Genomic DNA, 20,083 nt, shown 5'->3' with positions numbered 1-20,083 from the left:
CCGTAGATATACACGCCTGAATTGACTTTATTCCAGCCTCGTGTCGATAATTATCACATTATTTTTTTTTCGTATATATAAACCCCCCTCATCATCCCACCCCCCCTTTTACACCGATAACAGCAGCAAGCAACAACAAAGAGGGAATACGCGGTCGGAGAGGGGGGAAATAATGTGGTGTTTGCCACGTTGGTTGGTGTTTGTCCCGACTCTTCCAGCTGATTTAACACTTACACTTTCTGTCGTCAGAGTTGGTCTTAAACAATCTGGCTCCACTTTGTCGCACTTATCTTTAAATTTATAGTTTTTAATCCAGCTCCTAATGAATTTAGCGCTTAAACGCGGGGAAAAGTCAAGTGTTTCGCTTCTTTATATGAGTAAAAAAAACAAACCAGTGTGACTGAAGTAATGTGCAGTACAGCTACAAAGTCAAAAACAGGCTATAAATAGATCATATACTGTTATTTTTATTTAAATTGCACCAATAGAGAAGCCCCGTTTACAAATGAAACATCTAAATTAGCTCACACCACATGTAGGCAATATAACATATACCTATTATATACAATAGATAAAGATGTATATTATATAATAGGATATAGCTTTCCCCCTCTTTGTCAATGTTATAAATATCTCTCACCATAGTAGTATCTTGTGAAAAATTCTTAGGTGTTTTTTTTCTTCTTCTTCCCCTATCTGAATGATCTTTTATGCATAAGTGGCAGTGCTAAAAATAGCTGACCTAATTTGGAGTAACAGGATACAATAAATGCTATTTAAAATTTATTCGTTCTAATTACTGATTTCACCACAGCACAGGGTTAAATATAAAAAAGGATCCCACACACTAATATACAAAAAAACCAAAACCATGGATGATAATTTTATACTCATTATGAAACAGGAAATGCAAGTTATTACAGCAATATCCCCTAATTTCCATGTATGGTGTGCTTTTAATAGTCTGTGGTGTTTAATGAAAACAAGAAAATCATCTCAACCAGTCTCTCAGTCAACAGAGAAATATTCCCCCTCGTAATTTATTTTTCCTCTGGCTATAGTTGGACATGTTTCTCTTTTATAATTACCTCTCTTAAGGTGTTAACGCTTGTCTCTGAAGTCTCTGAAACAGAATAGTTGCCTGCAATTATAAAGTATCCTGGCACATAGTTGTCTTTGTCACATTCAAGACACATTCTGTCTGAAAAACTTCAGTCCCTTTGTGTAAAATAACGAATCCCATCACTGCAGAAAATCAACAGTGACATTGTTAAGATGCCATTAAAGCCTCGCTCTCAGCCCTCTCTGTCTTTCTCGTCTTCGACGTCCAGACTAATGGCACGCTGGGTGACACCCGGCCAATCCGTGCAGCAAATGGCCGAGGAATAAGGTTAGCCATAGGTAATCGCCGTTAAACTAGTGCCATTGAGTGTAACTCAAGACAAAGCATTTCCTCATTAAGCCGTCCCATATTGACCCTGTAACTCAATAGAGCCCACGAGTGAAACCTTGTAAAGATAGATGGTCTGTTGTCATGACAGTCGGAAGCGAAAAGCACTGGTACTCATTAAAGGTCCAACCGTGATGTGACATCCACAGAAGAAAGAGAGCACAGGGTGAAGAACTGATGCAGTGGCAGTGAAAACAAACATGAAACTATGCCCTGATGTCAGTAAACGCAACACATGGCAGCCAATCTTCACTTATTCTGCATTATACAACTCAATACATGTGATAAAACTGTAACACAAGCTGAATATATACAGTAGGGGTGGATAAACACCATGTAGAGCTTCATCCATCCACGACTGATTCAAAGTTTGTGCTCCTGTGCATCAGCTTCCTCCTCCTCCTCCTCCTGTATCTGGAGCGTTCGTGTATTTTCATGTGTTTGTGTCTCTGCAGCTGAAAAAAAAAAGTCTCCTTTGTGCTCCCCCTTTTGAAAACCCTGAGGTGAGCGTCACGACTTCACAGTAAAATAGATAAATGACACTAGGTGGTAGCAGAGCTCCCTAGGGCAGGTGCCGATACGCTGCTTCAACCTGTGCAATATGTCTCTTTCACTCTTGATTTATACACTGTATATTATAAACTATACAGAGAGGACACACACTCTCTTTTGTGGACTGCTGAATGCCAACGATTCATTTCTATGAGCGAATGAGTCTGCTGAAAGGCCGACTGACTGCTTTTTAAGTCCTTGTAAGTTTGTTTTGTTTGTTTGCACTTTGCTCTGTTGATTATGTTTCTTTAATATCAACGCATTTAATTTATCTCCTGGGTGAATAAAATGCCCATCAATCCATCCATCCATCCATCCATCCATCTGATAATCTGTGTTCAGTGTTATTCACACAACGCTTTGTATAACCCAGTAATGAATCCATTAGTATGTGGAAAAGCACTTAAAAAGGTTTTGTAGTTATGGCGTATAACAGAAAGCAATTACCTGAATCACAGCCTGCAGCCATTTCTACAGTGTAATGCGATGGTTAAGTTGGAAGTTTCACAAAAGAGTGAACATAAAAAAGGAGAGAGAAAAAAAGGGGAAATTGAAGATATTGTAAGGATCACTACTTTATTTTAGCTTTTGAATAATTCAGTACAAAAATAAATCAACCAACAATGTCAAACATTTTATTCATCTTTTATTATTATTATTATTTCTTTTTACAGCCTCACAGAGTCAGAATGCGATTACTCTACAGTGTTTTTTATTTTTCTTATCCCCATCGCACCGTGTGACAGACACACTGAGACGGTTTTAGAAGTAGTTGGCCACCCTGCGGACAGACTGGATGTTGGGGTTCTCCGCCTGCCACTCCATGTGGGTGCAGTAGCTTCCTCTCTCCACGATGTACATGCGGCCACGGTAGTTAGGCTCCTCGTACAGCACCCAGCTGTTTGGGGGGGAAATACATAATTGTTTATAATGATGAAGTCTGAATGTGCAATATTCAGTGTCACAGAGGAAAGCCAAAGGAAGGCAGGTATGCGTATGTGGCAAAATGTGTAAATGAGGCAACTTCTAAAACATACGAGTTAAAATTTATGATATGTATTTGACAGTATTCCTCCTCTCTTGGGTTGTGTACATCTAAAATAGATGTTTATACTGTAAAAGGGCAAGTATAACACATTGTCTCACCTACCTTTTTGTAGTCGTGAAGATTGTTTTGGTTCACCTGTGAGATTTTTTTCCCTTTTCTTTATAAATAAAACATACAATATTTTGAGGATGATTTATGTTCTCAGTGTCGGGGGCGACAGGTAATGAAGAGAAAGATGCGATACAGCCGACCCAACACCCAGGAAGGAATACATTGCGGTTCATGGTCAGCACCTTAAAGCACAGTCCAACTTTGAGGTGTTTACTGTAACACAATCAGGATCGATCGAAGGGATTGTGTTTGTGCCTCTAACACCATTAGAAAAATGAAATGTAGAGAATTAAATCACTTCCCAGTTACTTAGTTTTTCCTGTCGTCTCACCTGAAGTTATTAGGAGAGGTATTTAGCCTCTTACCTGTAAGATTGTGTGTTTGTATATTGTAAATGTCTGTGTATGTATCATATATTTTATTATAACAGTATTTTTCTTGTGTGCCAACAAACTATCCCAGTCTAGAAATCAAAATGGGGATCATCAATTCATCTGATTTCAGTCTAGTTAAGGACCCTTATATTCCCTGCTTTCCTTTTAGTCCTAGGTAATGAAGGGGAAAAAACTTAATTAGTAAAATTTTTCAAGAGCTTTTGGCACCACAGACAAAAATTAATTTGTCCTCACAGCTGGACGACGTGCCCTATATTAAACCACCTGCACGGTTAAATACCAAATGAGGCACGTGAGAAATTACGGTGACCTTTAACGGTTCAGATGGGGTCACACACAAAGTTGGTAAAAGTTCACAGAAGTTCATCCATCCAGCACCACCACCAGTGAAGGAGAAGAATAGACCCGACATATTCTAGATGATGTTTTGTATGTTTTGTGTGTGTGTGCGTGTGTGTCCTTTGTGTGAAATCAAACACTGGCTGCACAGAGAGACACGTACGCTCCGTCTCCGTAAACCCTGAGGGAGTTAATGCAGTTCTTGGTCAGGCCTCGTGCCTGCAGGAACGGGCAGTCGTCGCACAGCTCCACACACTGGCCGCCGAAGTTGTCTACCTCGAACAGCTCCATCCTGTAGTGCTCTCCATGCTGTGGGGAGGGGGGGAGGAGGGGGTGAGGGTTAGGGTTAGGGTTGAGGGTGGGAAGGGGGGGGGGGAGAGGATAATGACATGCCAGCTTGCTGAGTCATAGCAACAGTGTTTGGCTTCACCTCACTGCAAAGAAAAAGGGGGGACTAACATTTACACCTATAGAAATCGAAAAGTTGGCGATATGTATAGCTCACCATCTGTGTCTGAAGTGCTTTTCTCAGGGCCGTAGCTAGGAATTCTGGGCCCCCTGAAAGAATACTAAAGTGGGCCCCTGACTTTTTCCACTTTTTTTCGTAGACTACGTTTGTCATTTTTTATTTAGCCTACTTTGTTTTGATGCTAATGCAGCATTACTATGAGTATTAGTCAGGGTCTTATGCAGAATAATTCAGTCATACAGAGATTAGACTACTGGGTTTTTTTTGTGGGCTCTACTGGGCGCTGGGCCCCTAGAATTATCATCACCTTTCTCCCCTATACAACGGCCCTGGCTTTTCTTTCAGCCGAGCACGACGGCGGTGTAAATCTACGTCGTGATGTGATGTGATGTGAGAAGCTGCCAGTTGCTGATGATGAGCCTCAGGGCTATTATACCACTAACTTCATGCATGAGCCCTGACTTTGATTTATCTAAATAACAGGTGTGTGCTGCACAAATGAGGCCACACATGTGCCAGTCTGCCTTTTTTTTTTTATCAACCAAATATTTGTCTGTCCCTGGGGTCTTTCTCTGGTCTCACACACAGACACAGACACACACACAGAGACACAGAGACACAGACACACACACACACACACAGAGTCTCTCTTACCATCCTGATTGGCCTGCAGGAGCCCATGTGATCGTTATGGGCATTCCAGCGCTGGAATTCAGGGTACTCTCCGTGCTCCAGTATGTACTGCTGGCCCTTGAAGTCTGGGTGGTCGAAGCAGACGAAGGCCCCGCTCTCCACACGGACAGAGTTGACCCTGTTCATGAAGCCTCGGTCCTGGAAGTTGTCGCAGTCGCTGCAGATCTCCAGCTTCCTCCCAGTGAAACATTTCCCCTCATAGAACACGATCTGTTTTGAAGATTAACGTTGTTGTTGTTTTTTTTGTTTTGTTCCTTGTCACAGGAAAATTTCTGACACACACACACACACACACAATCAGAAAGTGTAATATCTGAGGTCAGACATCTACATCACTGTCTTTTTGTGTTTGACTTTTTTTTGTTTTGGGAAACACTCTGCCGTCTGTGGCTGCATCCCTGTTGGTGTGATAGATACTCACCTTTCCTGAGTACTGAGACATTTTTCCACAGTTTGCTGTTTTCCAAAACTACTGACAACTGTATAAGAGCTGAAAAATTTTGGACACCCACATATATATGGCCGACTGAGAGCTCGGTGGTATCGCGAGGCCGCCGCAACAAAGGCGCAACAATGGGGGGTTTAGACATTTTGCCACATGGACACTTTCCCTTACATGTGCCAGTGCTGATATTGGACTTTGGCTCTAGACGGGCGAAACAATAGATGGGAGAGAGATTTTGCTTTGATTGGGGCTTTGAGGGTGATGGTGCACTCGCAGTCGAGGCTGCAGAGTAATATTTGGGTTGTGTCCAAGATGAGGGGATGAGGCGAGGAGCGAAAACAAACACAGGGAGGGAAAGTGTAAATAAAATGGGGAAATGTGAGGGGAAAAAAAGGAGGAAAGGTGTCGATCTACAGTGGATTTAAAGCCACTTATCCTCTCTGTTACAACATTACACAGCAAAAAAGATTTGAGGTCAAGCAGGTGGAGCAGGACACAAAAACAGATAAAACCTGTTTTTCATGTACAGAGGCAGAGATAAAACTCAGTGAGGTGGAGTTTAAGAGATTAGAGAATTTCTTTGTTGTATTTTTTTTTATCTCTTTAAACTTTTACACTGCAGGAGATTCACCTGAGGAGGTAAAAAGATCCTTCATTTTTTTTTAAAATTATAACAATCAGCCACTTTTCTGTTTTATTCTCTTTCATTTCTTTCATTCAACTCTATGCTTTGTATTTATCCAGTGTCTGTTCATATCTGGTGTGAATGTTAGTTAAAGACAACTAAGCCAAAGGTATTATATACCTCATATTGATCAGGCGTAATCCACCTAAAGCAAATATACTGTACCTTTGACTAATATCCACTTGTCCTCTTAAGGTACAAATCCCACTCGTATAAATCTTTCTTTCAGTCTGTGACAATCACACACATTAATATTTACAAAAGTCTCATAAATTATGTACAGTAGTTGACAAAGGGCGGACGGCTGTTGCATAATGCAAGCATCTGAACATTGGGAAACTCTAACCCCTGCACACAGTGTACCCAGGGTGAGTGAGGTGCTAAGTATATAGACTTAACAGAGATACACCAATTAATGGGAGTTGCCATGACAGAACAAAGCGGGAATAGGTATAAAAAGAGAGAGAGTCGATAAGTGAGTCTCAGTCATTGACAGAAACCAAGACAGACAAATCAAACAGGTATGTGCACATAGAATGACAGGTTTTCTCTTATTCTGTGTGTTTAACCTTTAAGGTGTTTTTTTTCTTCTTTTTAATTTAATATAGGCCTATGTCATAGCAATCAATAAAAAATCAATATGTGCTAAAAGAAATTATATGTATTTCCAATGAAATGTTATTACCACATTGAATTGGTGTCAAATATTTAAATACAGTTACGTAAAAATATATAAAATCACATTATGTTACTATGTCTGAGACTTGTATGCAACAGAGGACGTGCGACATGTGAAATAAGCTGCACTCAAAGGTACGGTACATATTGTATTATCAAATCTGTGCTTTATCTCTAGGCTACCTTACTGAACAGAACAATGAAGCTGTTGGTCTTGGCTTTAACCGTCGCCCTGCTGTTTACAGCCGGTGAGTCTGTCACTGATTCTCCATTGAACAAACACAAACCTGAGCTGGGAGACATGATTTCTTTTACACTTTTGCACAGGAGCACAATCACTGCAGACCAGACGGGTCTTTTTTCACTTCTTATCTCAGAAGTGAAAGTAATTTATGTATAAAAAGCAGTTGACAAGACTGACAATGCGTCTCAATCCTCTTCTAGGAATGAATCAAATCATCATAACAACGTGCAAACATTTTTAAAGAACTAAACGAGAATCCCTCAGAAAAAATGACTTGAATATTTTCTTTCTGCTTTTCTTTTGCAGGTGAGGCCCTAACCTGCCACCGCTGCGTCCCCAAAAGGGCCGGAGGCGACTGTGAACTCAGCGTGGAGACGTGCAAACCAGGAAAGGATGCCTGTGCTACCGCCAACTTCCTCAGAGAGCCATGTACGTATATACACCATCTCGAGTACAAAACCTAAAAATACTGTCTTTGCTGTGAGCTCTTGATAAGTTACAGCTCAGAGGTCATCACTGCTAAAAAAAACCCCTCAATTTTCACTGCTGCATAGCAAGTAAGAGTTGACAACAACTTCTGTAAGTCAGAAACTAAGTGTTTCTTACATAATAAAAGGACATCATTTCAGTTTGAAGAAAAAACAAGAAACCCTTTTCCTTTCTTTCTGTTCCTAGATGGCCATTACCAGAAATGCATGGCCATGTCAGACTGCGAAATGCTGAGGATGAACTCCTACATCCAGATGACGTGTTGTACCGACGACATGTGCAACACCCTTTAAGGTTTTAACCATAAAGAAAAATCGAAGGACATTACAATCTGTTGGAGTAGGCGCACGTTCATGGAGGAATTCACCCCCTTGTGACTTCTGCAGGCTGCGACCGACTTCCTGGTGTGAGCACATGTACGAATTCAGCAGCTACATTAAAAACAACCAAAAAAAAAAAGAAAAGAAAAAAGAAATAAACACTGTAAACCTCTTATCCTGACGAATAAAGGAGTCTGAAAAACAGCATGTGCCTGTGTTTCTGCTTATGTTTGAAACTCTTTCACTTTCTTTTTAACCACCACATCAGGTCAGTGACTTAATTAATCTGTCTGTCATGATCATGGGAAACAGCAGAAATAATCATCACTTTTAGGACCAAAAATATATCTTTGATTATCTTCTTGTATCATTAAGCGTTTAATAACGCTACAGAGCTCGATCAAACTTCCAGGAATCAAGATGAGATAAGTGTCAGCGTGCCGATGAAAAGTGGTTGAAAAAATCTCTCTGCGATATCAAGCTCGAGAGTTTCTGTTCAAGCAGCAGAGGGAGTAGGAGGATCGCTCCAGAGTTTTGACGTTTTGGGTTGGATCCTGAGGGCCTGTGGGTGAATGTTGAAGTTCAACACTCAAGGCAAATTTTGTATTTTTTTGCAATCTCCGGGAAAAAAAAGGTCAGTCATCAGGCCAAATAGCTCATGGTGTTGGAGTTCTCCTTGGAAGATGCTTGTGGATGAGTTTGAACCTCATGAGGCTCATGTATATACAGTACAGAGTAGACAGTATGTGTATATACAGTATGTATGAGTGAATTTACTATATATAGCACATGCCTCCCTCTGGTGTTTAAAAAAAAGAGTTGAGCAGGAGTTATTGGGAGATTTCGACTCTTTCCATCGGACTTAAAAAGTTAACGAACCTCACAGGGACCAATCCCACGACCCTACAGCTACTGAAGTCCTCCAACACCCCGAGCTTGAACCAGCACAACCGTCTCTACGTCTTACAACCTTCGAGTCTTTCCTCTGGGTGTGAGATTTCCAAATACAACCAGTTTCCTCAGGATCAAACCTACTGTACAAGGCTAAAACTTCTGAATGATCCTGCTACTTGTAGGGGAGAGTGGGGTAAGTTGAGCCACTTTTTGTATTCAGGATCACTACATCAAGACAATTATAGTTTTGTTGCTAACTAACACATCTGCATATATTTCAGGATGTTTTGCATCCCTACAAATTAACAGAATGAGTGTAAATATAACTGTTTTTAAAATATAGCATGTTCAAAAAAAGTGGTCTTGTGACTCAACTTACCCCATGAATGGGGTAAGTTGACCATAGGAGTGGGGTAAATTGATCAACCCCCCTTTCTTTCCTTCCATCCATATCCTACCTCCCCCTTTACTTAATATTTCATCTGTCCAGGTTACAGGTGAACACAAGCTGCAGGGACTTCCTGCTGAGCCACCAACTCACTGAGATTTGGGGAGTTTTGCAATTACGTGGCATCTTGGGAAGAATCCCAGATATTTTTCTTTGAAAGTAAAGTTTGGCCTCACTATAAACAACTTTTCCTGTTTATAGGAACATACTTACTGTAATCACAAACATACAGAATCTTGATTTAATCATTTGGACATACAGTATACAGCCAAAATACATTCATTAAGTGTATAGGATAGGTGGCTCAACTTACCCCTGGCCAAATGGATCAATTTACCCCACAGCTACCTTAGCTTGGGTTTATTGCTTTCACAGCTAAAATGGTGCAGTTTCATGCTAGGTTTACTACCTCATGTAGTTCACGATACCACAACCCATGTATAAAACACATTTGCAATCATCTCTTTTGGTCTAAACACAATTCTCATGAAACTTATGATCGACAAAATTCACTCTCGAGAGTGGAAAAATTATTTTTTGGTCATAAATGTTAAACCACTTTACTCACGTGGTTCTAATCTTCACAGACTCCATGAAATGATGCCTGCCTCCCAAATATTTGGTCACATGCTAACTTTTTCCTATAGTTTCCTAGAAACAAGGGGTGGGTCAACTTACCCACTGGCTCAACTTACCCCACTCTCCCCTACGTCTTGACCACCGTCATCTAACATGGCCTGTCCAAACTTTTTGTAACTCAACATGTTAGAAAACTGCTTAGAAGTGTATGAGGTTCGATCGTATGAGGTTCTGTGAATTCTGAAGACCGAACGTCATCTTGGTGAATTTTAAAGCCCGACATCCAGAGAGGGAACAGCTCAAAGGATCATTGAGATGTTTTAAGGTGAAGGGTACGATCGAAGCGTGCCATACTCACTAAACACTGCAATCCAATGCCAAAAGAGCTGCTGGATGTTAAGAGGACAATGCACCTAAAGAAAACATTAAAACAGCTCTAACAAATGTCTTTTTCAGAGAGTTTAGAGGAGCTCTTGGAAGTTTTGAGGATGTGGGCTCGATCCCTCTCAGTCTCGCTGCATTTTGAAGACCAACATTCAAAAAGACTCAGAGAAAAACAACTCTGAAGTGTCAGTACAAATGCCTCAGGGTAACCAACCCAACCCGCTCTGAAGTTTTGAGGTTGCGGCTTCAATCCTCGGTGAATTTTGAAAATTTTGAACACACAGATGAAATATTGAAGGGTTCTTAAGAAAGAGCTCACGTGTCTTTAACCAAAATGACACAGCATGGTTGAACCGAGGATGTGGGTTTGATGCCTCCTCCTATTTTTGATGTCAAATGAGTTAATTACTAATGTGGTGGGTAAGTGCAGCATCTGGTTCGAAATACAGCAAGTTTTTTAGCCCCTAGTGTGTCAAAACCAGTTGTGTTGTTTGTAATTAGCAACAACAATTTTCTATGTTATTTCACTAAATCAAAATTCCCAAGCTATTCCAAACTTACCGATTATAGAAGCACTGATTAAAAATGTATTGGTAGATGATTTTGCTGATGTTACCTCGTGGTTCTTCTCCAGTAAGGCCTTTGTTTACTGTATTGAACTGGCTCATTAAATTCCTCCCTGCACACGAACATTGCACTCTCTTTAATCTATTTTAAACTTTTTAATTTGAGCATTGTCTGTATTTATCCTCTTCGTCTTTCCACTGCTCCCGCGAAAGCACATTGAATTAAATCTGCTTGTTCTAAATAAACACACATCAGCAAAACTAATGATCCACACTCAGGCCTGCTTTACATAACCACTTTTTGCTTTAATGATTACAATCAAAAACATTTGTACAACATTTTCAACATTAGAAAATGGATGCAGATTTCTTTTTTTTCTTTCTTTTTTTGGCTGACAGTAACCGCTATGAAAACAAAACTGAGGAACAGAGAGGTGGATACTGCGTGGAGATGAAGTAGAAAAAGAGCTGTATATTGGAGGAACCAAACAGCTGGTGATGTATCAGAAGAAACGTTCGTGTTTACTTAACCATTTTCAGAGCGTATGCATGGCAGACGTGACATTTCTTGTCGTCTTCTCCTATCTTGTGTTATTTAAACAGATAAGGGCTCGTGGCCCGTATGGGAGCGGCATAATGAGAAGCTAAGATGCATCAAGCCATTACTGTCTTCTGGCCTTATGCTTGTCATTAATGAAATGCACTTGTTTTGTTTTGTATTTGACTTGTGTTTTTGTATTGTTCTGCCTGTCGCCCAACAAATTGCCCCCTCGGGGGATAATAAAGTTTTCTGAACTGAACTGAACTGAACTGAACTGAACATTACTGTGCACAGGAAAACATTTTTTTCTGATACACCCAAATGATGTTCTATGTTTTGCATCAGTGCCGAGCACAGAGATGGAGGAGGAGTGGTGGACTGAGGGAAATATTAGACAAGGGAACCACCACCACTCATCCTTCTTTTATCAAACACACAAAGAAAACCAAGGATGACAAAAGGGAAGAAGAGGAAATACTGATAAATAACAGTGGAACAGTGGATTCAGAGCCATAAATAGACAGTATTGGATATTTAGGACCCTGGGGGGGGGAGGGTGGAGTCAGCTGAGGTGGAGGAGAACTGGCAGCTAGCCTTCAAGTAACGGGATATCCCAGTGCAGTGTCCTGTGTGTTGATTGGGCGGCTCTACATCATGGAGCAGGATGTTTTTCCTGGCTGCACGCCACCGTCCATCTTCTCTGCCTCCAGGATCATCCTCCGGAAAACCTCCACGGCCGTCTGAGGAGAAAAACGACACACACACACACATTCAAGAGGCTGTCACATGTCTCGGTCACACCACTTTGAATTTTCCAGCAGTGCAGAGACACTGGTTTTACGTACAACAGAGCAGGCGTTGTCTTTGTCCGTAGTTAAAATACTGCTGGCTAACTTGATTTGAGGCAGATTAGCTGACTTCCTGCATGGGAACGGGAGCTGCGGAGGGAAATACACCCATCGGAGCATGGACAGAGGATTTCAGAAATCGATTTCTGTTTGCACGTGTTGTTGTTGACTATGAGCTTTTGTCGGTGACTCTTCCTCAATGTAAATCAATGTTATCTAAAATAAAAAACAATGTGCTTCGTCCAGGAAACTGTGGCGGACAAACTTTCTGACCAGCTACATTTTTAGCCACTTGGGGCCAGCGTATCAAGCTGTATTATCACAACAACATACAGGGGTCATTCTAATGTTGAGAAACAGCGGCTTATTTAAACACGGAGGAGGGTTCACTCTCCATTCGCTCCTGAGGTAGTCTCTTCAGCTGGTAGTGCTCCACAATCTTCACATGCTGGTTAAGTAACTCTGTATGTTTGTTGCTGGGAAGCTAGCTAGTGCGTACCGAGTGAAAACATTGCTAAGATGTTTCACAGATCTGAGGCAGGCTGCAGAGCTTAGTGTGATAACTCTCTATGGGTTCATCACTGTGAATTGACACGATGACAATATTGATTAGTGCAGCTTTAAAATAATTTATAGCCTTTTAATATCTCAGTTCTGGCCGATTTGCGACACCTGTAGTTATTAGAGGCAAGTGCAGGTCTGTTTAAAATAACACAGGCTCCATATTTTCACTCGATGTGACACGTTTATCGACTGCTGGGGTCAGCGGTGTGAGAAATGCAACTGAAGAAGAGCGACTCGTATCGGTTTGCAGCACACACACAAATAGTTTCATTAAAGTACATATGTACATGCACCATTTGAATCCAGTATGGGATCCCACACAAAATAACTTTATAGAAAGGTAACAATTGTCAAACTTTTTAAAAATAGAGGCAGAGATATCCTGACCTTCAATCCCATGTTGAGATCAAGTTATAAAAAAAATGGTACCTATTACACCTCCTACACCCATAAGGCAACTTGATATCTGGTAAAGGTGTTCTGATCTCGATGTCCTCACAATGTAAGACGGGTTTTCTGTTACAAATGTGTAGTCTCCAAGTCTCCCTGTGCTTTTATTTTTAGACATAGGAAAACTCCCTTCAGAGCTGCAGAAGACACAATATAGCTGTTTTCACTGCTTCTGTATCAACTCCCTACGTCCACCTAAAGGATTATAAGTTCATAACATGAGACTGAGGCCTTTCTTTGTCACACCGGTCACATAAAACTCTGGTCCATCCATCCATCCATCCATCCATCCATCCATCCATCCATCCATCGGTCATGTTTGGATCCGATCCAGGCTGACACAAGGTGAGAGGTAAGGGTGCACCGTGGACAGGTTGCCAGGCAATCACAGGTCTGACACAGAGAGTCAGACAGCCATTCATGCTCACATTCACACCTACGGGCAATTTAGAGCTGCCAGTCAACCTGACCTCAATGTCTTTGGGCTGTGGGAGGCCACCCACACAACTACAGAGAGAACATGTATAGTCCACAATGAAAGGCCACAGCTGCCTGACAGGTTTGAACCCTCCTACTGTGAGGCGACACTGCTAATCAGCGTATATTATTAAGTCATTTTGAGCCACAAATGCTCATATATATATATATTTTTTTTATATATAAGCAGATAAAAAGGTTTGATAACAATCACATTATTACCTGTACGGGCTCGGCTCTTACCTGGTTCTCTTTAGCTGAGGACTCCATGAAGGCAGCGTTCCAGGATTCGGCTAATGCTTTTCCCTCTTCACAACTGATTACTCTAAAGAAAAAGAAGGAGAAAAAAGCCCACAGACAGCAGGCCGGTCAGGATGGAGCACATAAATATTTCACAGCTAGGCTGCAGTGCAGGCTACGACAAACCCACAGTGAAATTCCTCGAAGATCCACTCTTGTAACTGATTCTGGTAACCTGGTCTTGAGTATGTTGTGTTTGAACGACTACACAAAACGCACAGAGACCAGCTCTAACATGCTATAGCTCGGTGCAAATGGCTGCTGCTTTTTTTTATTTAGGTCATCCCTGAACCAAATATTAACATCTGCTCTGCTGTTTTGTTTTGGTCTCATATGTCAGAAATGTGGAGTTTTTGCTCGTTTTTTTTTTTGCCTCTGGGAGCCTTTGAAGTGATGAGAAACCAAACAGAAATGATGATTAAAAGCAGGCTAATGCTTTTTCCCCGTGTGTTTACATACTGTACAGAAGACATTATGTGAAATATATATATATAAGTGCGCATTAGGACATACCGCTCCATATGTAGGTCGTTCTTGTTTCCAACGAGCATAATTGGTACTCTGCGTTCGAGAGAAAGTAAATGGCACAATGTCATTTACGGATGATATGTTACATACTGCGTTTCTTAGACTGCATTAGACGGTAAAAGGAGAACAGACGCGACACTCACTGAACTTTTCCCACCATGTCCAACAGTTTTTCGTGGATAACCTGAACAACTTCAAAGCTGGAAGAGATGAGAGGAAAATTTCAGCTTCAATATTCATGAAATCAGTGCAGTCTGATTTATTATACAGAATGAAATAGATATTTGTAGTTTTTTTTAAATGGTAGATGTTTACCTTTTGTTAGATGTGACTGAATAGACCAGAATGTACCCGTTTATATCTATGGAGTAAGTCTGTGGGAAGATGGAGTACTCATCCTGCAGAGACAGAGAGAGAGAGTTGAAGAAATCAGACGTCATGAAGCTGAATTAACTCCAAAATTATGAAACAGCACCGATACACAAACACATATTTACACAGAAATCAATAAACCCCCGACAAGCTACTAAAAAAATGCACAAACATCCTACCTGTCCTGCTGTGTCCACCAGCTGAAGATGGTACTCTTGTCCATTTATCGTGATCATTTTGGTGAACGCTGCAGTCAAAGAGAAAAGACAAATTACAAATGAATCAACAGAAATAACAAAATAACATATTAATGGATGGAGAATAAGAAACAGACACAGCCGAGAGCTACAAATAACAGAGTAACAAAACGTTCATTACTCCTATGTTTTCAGTCTGCAGATCTCGAGATGTGCAAGAAGACACAACCCTGTTACGTTATGGATCCATTTTGGTTTGCATGGGACCACTGAGTTCATTCGGCACAGGAATGTCAATATCTGCCTGGAGACGGGTCATATTATCTACAGTGGGACTGAGGGATCGCGCTGCCTGCAGCATCTCGCTGATAAAGCTGATACTTCACTTTATGTTAACCGTCCATGGATTATTTATAGACGCAGACCACACGGTCGACGAGAGATGCGGGGTGGTATGTGAGCATGAACATGTTGGGCGAAAAGAGAAAGCGCCTACAGGTAAAAGTTTACTCAAGTCTCCAGAGAGTCTGGGAATATATGTGTTTAGGAGGTTGATGGATTACTATATGTCCTGCAAAATGCAATGTGCAAATACCTTCAAGCAAGATCCCTGTCTAAGCCGGGGGTGTCCATGCATGCACCAATCAGAGAGTCAGTCAGCAGGGTTTAATTTCGACAAAAAAACTATTTCAGCTGAAGTTTCTTGAAAGAAAGTTTGTTTGTCTGACTGACTGAGAGTGTGAAAACTGGTGAAATCAGCTGGTGTGGTGTTTGGACACGTTTGTTTAGAGGGAACACATTGTGCTCTTCTGGGAAACAACTCAAATTAAATCAAACCATAGAGTTTAAATGATGTCAGATGTCTACTAAAAAACAAATAAGCAGAATGTGGAATAAAAAGAAGTTTATAGTCTGAATTTTTATTATCTGGCAACACACTTTTCATCCATTAATCAACTTAAGTTTAATCAATTAAGCTACATAATGACATATTATCAGTGCCAAAATAATATTATGATGATATAGCACATAAGACTTACAATTAATCAATATATTAATTACATGTAACGTTTTTTGAGATTTGGACTATTGGTAAGACAAAATAATAAGTATCGCGTAGGAATTTGCTCAAATACAAGAGTTAGAAAGTAATCAAGGATGAGAATAATTGTCAGTTGCCGTCCTATACTGTAAAAATGTAGAGTAAACGCGAGGATATATAACCACCTGTTATCATGTGACCACAATAACATACTTAGGTCATGTGATAACAACTGAGGCGTCTCCATGGCAACTGAGAGCAGGGCCACTAGGTTTAATTGTTGTTGTTGAGGCTTTGACCAACAGCTTGATAATAAAACACATTACCACACATGAATAACTTATGAATGGTTTAAGAGTCCAAGGACATTACAGCCTAAACCTCACATGAGAGCTGATGTGATGATGAAATTAATTGATTTGCGGGCTGAAATATTAATGATAACATTCAATTTTGAAATTAATGGACTGATAATGTAATGTTTGAGGCAAAATGTCAAACATTAACACGTTTCCAGTTACTCAAGTGTTAAAATATTTTGTCTTTTTCTTTGTCCCGTGTGATAATATATTGATTTATTTTTATTTATGTTTATTTCTGACACTTTGCAGACTAAAGTGTCAGGCTAGATGTTCTCAGCTGCCAGTTTATTAGGTACACCTCAGCGGATAAACCCATCATTCATTAAGGTCAAATTTTTTTGGTTTCTCTTACATCTTACTTAAAAAAAAAAGTTTATTTCAATAGTAATAGTAGTTTATGGGTGTTTCTTTGACCATGCCCACCCCATTTGTATCTATGGGCGTGAGCTAAATAATTAAAAAAAAAAAGCAAAGTGTTCCTAATAAAGTGGCAACTGAGTGCATGTAACATTCATTATCAAGATATTAGTCAGTGTTTCCCACTGTGTTTCATAGCAGAGGTGCTAAAAATTTAGCAAACGCAACATGAACCCTTCAACCTTTCACAGCGCCATGTTCTCAGTGTGGAAACAACTCCACCAGATGAGATTCACAGGATCTGGGTGGTTCATCATCACCTCAGCAGAACGGCTTCCCGGGGGAAACCCTGCTCATGTATCAAGGTGCAATAGGCCACTGCATCCTCACTTACTGTTTTCTATTGTTGGGTCATAGGAGTCAACAAACTGGCCCTCCACAAACTGAATTGTCAAGGAGGACTTTCCTGCAAAACAAACAAAGAATGATTAGAGACAGCGGGACAAAAGCTTATAATAAGTTTTATATAAAAATGTCACGTTACGTTCAGTGGCTCAGGTGAATATTCAGGAAAAAGATATAAAAATAAGGAATGAGCAGAGATAATTATGATAATTCACATTACAAATACCAGTAAAGCTATAAAAGTCCCATAATGCACCATCACAGAGCTCTACTGTAACACTATACTATGGGATCTGTTTACAAATTGCACAGAGATTATATCAGCTCACTATAGATTAGGCAGCACTGAACACAATACAAGTCTCCATGGGAATATTACACGTTTTTTTTTGTTTTTTTTCTCTTTTCCGTGTGTGTTAGTGCTGGCAAGCTGACTGGGCCTCTTCTAGTCGTGGTGGTGCTGCTATCTGTGTGTGCCATCTTGCCGCCCTGAACATCCTTTTTTACCGCAGACAAATTGCGCTTCTCCAGGTTTCAGATGCGATAAAATAAACTGCACAGTAATGCGTCAAATCCTGGTGGTCCTCCTCCTGGTCCTTGCATTGCAGGCCTTCACGGGGCATGGCACCACCAACTTACGCAGCTGATGAGTGCGTTACGGTTCATTGATGGCAACGTATCAATAATAAGATGCGTTATCGTGGACAATATCTGATCATAGGATGTAGTAGGAGGCTGCACATCATGCGAGGCCCCATGTGATAATAAATCACAAGGCGCATCCATGTCTCACCTGGTGGCGCTCATTCGCCCGCTCAGACAGAGATGTTGCGTGACAGATCATCATACTCCCTATAATTTAAGTCTATTATAGGAGGCGTTAAACCGCTCTCATAATGGACTTAAATTGACCCGAAAGGCCGCTGAAATAAAGCCTCAGCGTCGCGTCCAAAGGCCCTTCAGGTGCAATTCATCCCACACTCCGTCTGTCTGAGTCGGAAACTCACCTACGGATCTGTACCCGAGGATGGCGATTTTTCGTGATTTCGGCTGCGGCATATCTCGTCCTGGTTATCGCATCTAGTCCTCGGGGTCTTCCTCCGCAACCTCCAACCGGAATGGCATCCAAAAATTTCAGGAGGAGCAGCAGAGATTCAGAGACATACAGACCTCCCGACGAAGAGCAGGAATCCTTCTTATTTCCTGTGTTTATGAGGGAAATTTACGTCCACACTTTGGGGGGAAAAAATGTTATTTCAGGTCATATGAAAAAGCATGGAGTATCTGGATCTACAATAACTGCGTCACTCCCCTTTGCAATGTAATGAATTAGTAATTGATGCTGCGCGTTGATTGGCCGAGCGCCGGCTGAAGGCGGGAGTTCGAGCGTCTTGTAAGGCGCTGATTGGACGAGGCGGCTGCTCGTCTGGCAACAGCGCGAAGATTCTGGAACGTGATTGGCCGTCGCGTGCATTGTGACGTGCTGTGTTGTTTAGGGTCAGGGGGCAGGAAAACCCGTCGACATTTCTTTCATATACTGACACAGGGCGGTATGTAATGAAAAATGTAACACAGCACAGGTCTGTGTAATCACATTATCTATGCATCAGAGTGGCTACATTGTGGCTAAAACAGGCTTAAATAAATATAAACTCACCCAGCATCATTGGAAACATGTGATGATCATTTAGAAGTGTATAGAGTATTGATATTAAGACAATTATGGGTGATAACTCATATCACTTGCCACTAGAATATATAACATTTTTACACATTACTTGAATATTTCCGTATTATGCTACTTTCTTCTTCACTAAAACACAGTTTTCAGTAGGCTTTTTCAATACACACCAATTTATTTTTTGAGATAATGCACAATATTTTCTATATAGTGTGTTCAGACCAACACAAATAAAAACTGACTTGATTTGAACAACTATGGTTTTGAAAATGAAAGATTTAACATTCAAAACAGATGACATTTTATAGTTCAAACGCTTATAGTTTAAGCGACAGTAAGCTGGTTAACCCCGGGGTCTCTTATTGTTTAATAGTTTTATAGCTTTTAAAGCATTAGTTCACATGTCATGCAATTGTAATTATAACTTATGGACTTCTCATATACCGTCTTAAAAGTACCATGGAGTGACCATTAATGCAACGTAATTTCAGTGCACTTGTTGCCAGAGTAAATTACTTTTGCTGATGTGTCAACTGCAAGAGTTAATTGTCAAAACTAAAATGCTTCCTGCCTGCATACATACATTTTCTGAAAGGAGCAATTATGCAACGTACAATGAACATTTTACTTTTCACCTTTGACTATGCTGCATCACAATGGGCTCTTTGACTTGTAGTCCTACACTTTGGCATCACTACATTTACTAAAGAAGAGGAGCAGATTATGACCACTATAGAATCACAATAAATCAAAATATGAATGTTACTGTGGGTCATGGAAAAATTCAACACAATGGAGTGAGGACAGAGATGTCGGGTACTTTGTATTGTTTCAGAAAATATGATGTGGTTTTAACAACCCAAGGAGCAATTTCCATATTCCATAATCAAACATAAATCACACATGCTAATTCCAATACAATTAAAACTAAATGCCTTAAAAATTCACCAGATTTTTAAAAATGTTTCTACTAGAATTAGATCCTGACAGTGTGAGTAAGGTCTTGAAATATCATTTAATCTATCGTTTACGGAGACAATTACCATAAAACAGAACATTTCAATATATCAATAAAATGAGGGAAGATTGTGAGAATAAATAGCAGACTGTTCACAGCTAACAAGAAATTTCTCAGTTTCTGCTGTTTGAACTGGGTTACAGTATGTAGAC

General features: G+C 40.5%; 3 protein-coding genes across 3 annotated transcripts; 1 reads left to right on the top strand and 2 right to left on the bottom strand.

The window, feature by feature from the left end:
* Window positions 1-2,567: 2,567 nt before the first annotated feature.
* Window positions 2,568-5,611, bottom strand: LOC146970273 (gamma-crystallin N-A-like). Its single transcript, XM_085803946.1, has 4 exons — window positions 5,479-5,611; window positions 5,019-5,267; window positions 4,059-4,204; window positions 2,568-2,900 (listed from the first exon to the last, which is right to left on the bottom strand). Exons 1-4 carry the CDS (start codon window positions 5,497-5,499, stop codon window positions 2,765-2,767), a joined length of 552 nt encoding a protein of 183 aa, XP_085660072.1. The 5' UTR covers window positions 5,500-5,611; the 3' UTR covers window positions 2,568-2,764.
* A 1,042-nt stretch (window positions 5,612-6,653) lies between these two features.
* On the top strand, window positions 6,654-7,912 carry ly97.3 (lymphocyte antigen 97, tandem duplicate 3). The gene is made up of 4 exons (XM_085804782.1): window positions 6,654-6,708; window positions 7,044-7,113; window positions 7,416-7,538; window positions 7,785-7,912. The coding sequence occupies exons 2-4, from the start codon at window positions 7,065-7,067 to the stop codon at window positions 7,889-7,891; spliced, it is 279 nt and encodes a 92-aa protein (XP_085660908.1). The 5' UTR covers window positions 6,654-6,708; window positions 7,044-7,064; the 3' UTR covers window positions 7,892-7,912.
* Window positions 7,913-11,074: 3,162 nt separating this feature from the next.
* On the bottom strand, window positions 11,075-18,538 carry LOC146970271 (GTP-binding protein Rheb). The gene is made up of 9 exons (XM_085804147.1): window positions 18,240-18,538; window positions 17,222-17,293; window positions 15,049-15,116; window positions 14,813-14,895; window positions 14,641-14,697; window positions 14,483-14,530; window positions 13,913-13,994; window positions 11,623-12,070; window positions 11,075-11,492 (listed from the first exon to the last, which is right to left on the bottom strand). The coding sequence occupies exons 1-8, from the start codon at window positions 18,289-18,291 to the stop codon at window positions 11,978-11,980; spliced, it is 555 nt and encodes a 184-aa protein (XP_085660273.1). The 5' UTR covers window positions 18,292-18,538; the 3' UTR covers window positions 11,075-11,492; window positions 11,623-11,977.
* Between the last annotated feature and the right edge of the window lie 1,545 nt (window positions 18,539-20,083).

This window comes from Trachurus japonicus, chromosome 17 (genome assembly GCF_045865225.1).
Source record: "Trachurus japonicus isolate A0001 chromosome 17, Traja_1.0".
Classification (NCBI taxonomy): Eukaryota; Metazoa; Chordata; class Actinopteri; order Carangiformes; family Carangidae; genus Trachurus; species Trachurus japonicus.
This window is presented reverse-complemented; position numbering and strand designations above follow the sequence as displayed.

Bases quoted from the DNA above. Each gene is read 5' to 3' on its own strand.
- LOC146970271 (XM_085804147.1), bottom strand. From the start codon at position 18,291: ATGCCGCAGCCGAAATCACGAAAAATCGCCATCCTCGGGTACAGATCC. The intron at 15,117-17,221 runs GTAAGTGAGGAT...CTTTGACTGCAG, and splicing joins TGACCCAACAATAGAAAACA to CGTTCACCAAAATGATCACG. The intron at 14,896-15,048 runs GTAGGATGTTTG...CTGTCTCTGCAG, and splicing joins TGGTGGACACAGCAGGACAG to GATGAGTACTCCATCTTCCC.
- LOC146970273 (XM_085803946.1), bottom strand. From the start codon at position 5,499: ATGTCTCAGTACTCAGGAAAG. The intron at 4,205-5,018 runs GTAAGAGAGACT...CCCTCCCCACAG, and splicing joins CCTGCAGGCCAATCAGGATG to CATGGAGAGCACTACAGGAT. The intron at 2,901-4,058 runs GTACGTGTCTCT...CCCCCCAAACAG, and splicing joins AGGGTTTACGGAGACGGAGC to CTGGGTGCTGTACGAGGAGC.
- ly97.3 (XM_085804782.1), top strand. From the start codon at position 7,065: ATGAAGCTGTTGGTCTTGGCTTTAACCGTCGCCCTGCTGTTTACAGCC. The intron at 7,114-7,415 runs GTGAGTCTGTCA...TTTCTTTTGCAG, and splicing joins CGCCCTGCTGTTTACAGCCG to GTGAGGCCCTAACCTGCCAC. The intron at 7,539-7,784 runs GTACGTATATAC...TTCTGTTCCTAG, and splicing joins CAACTTCCTCAGAGAGCCAT to ATGGCCATTACCAGAAATGC.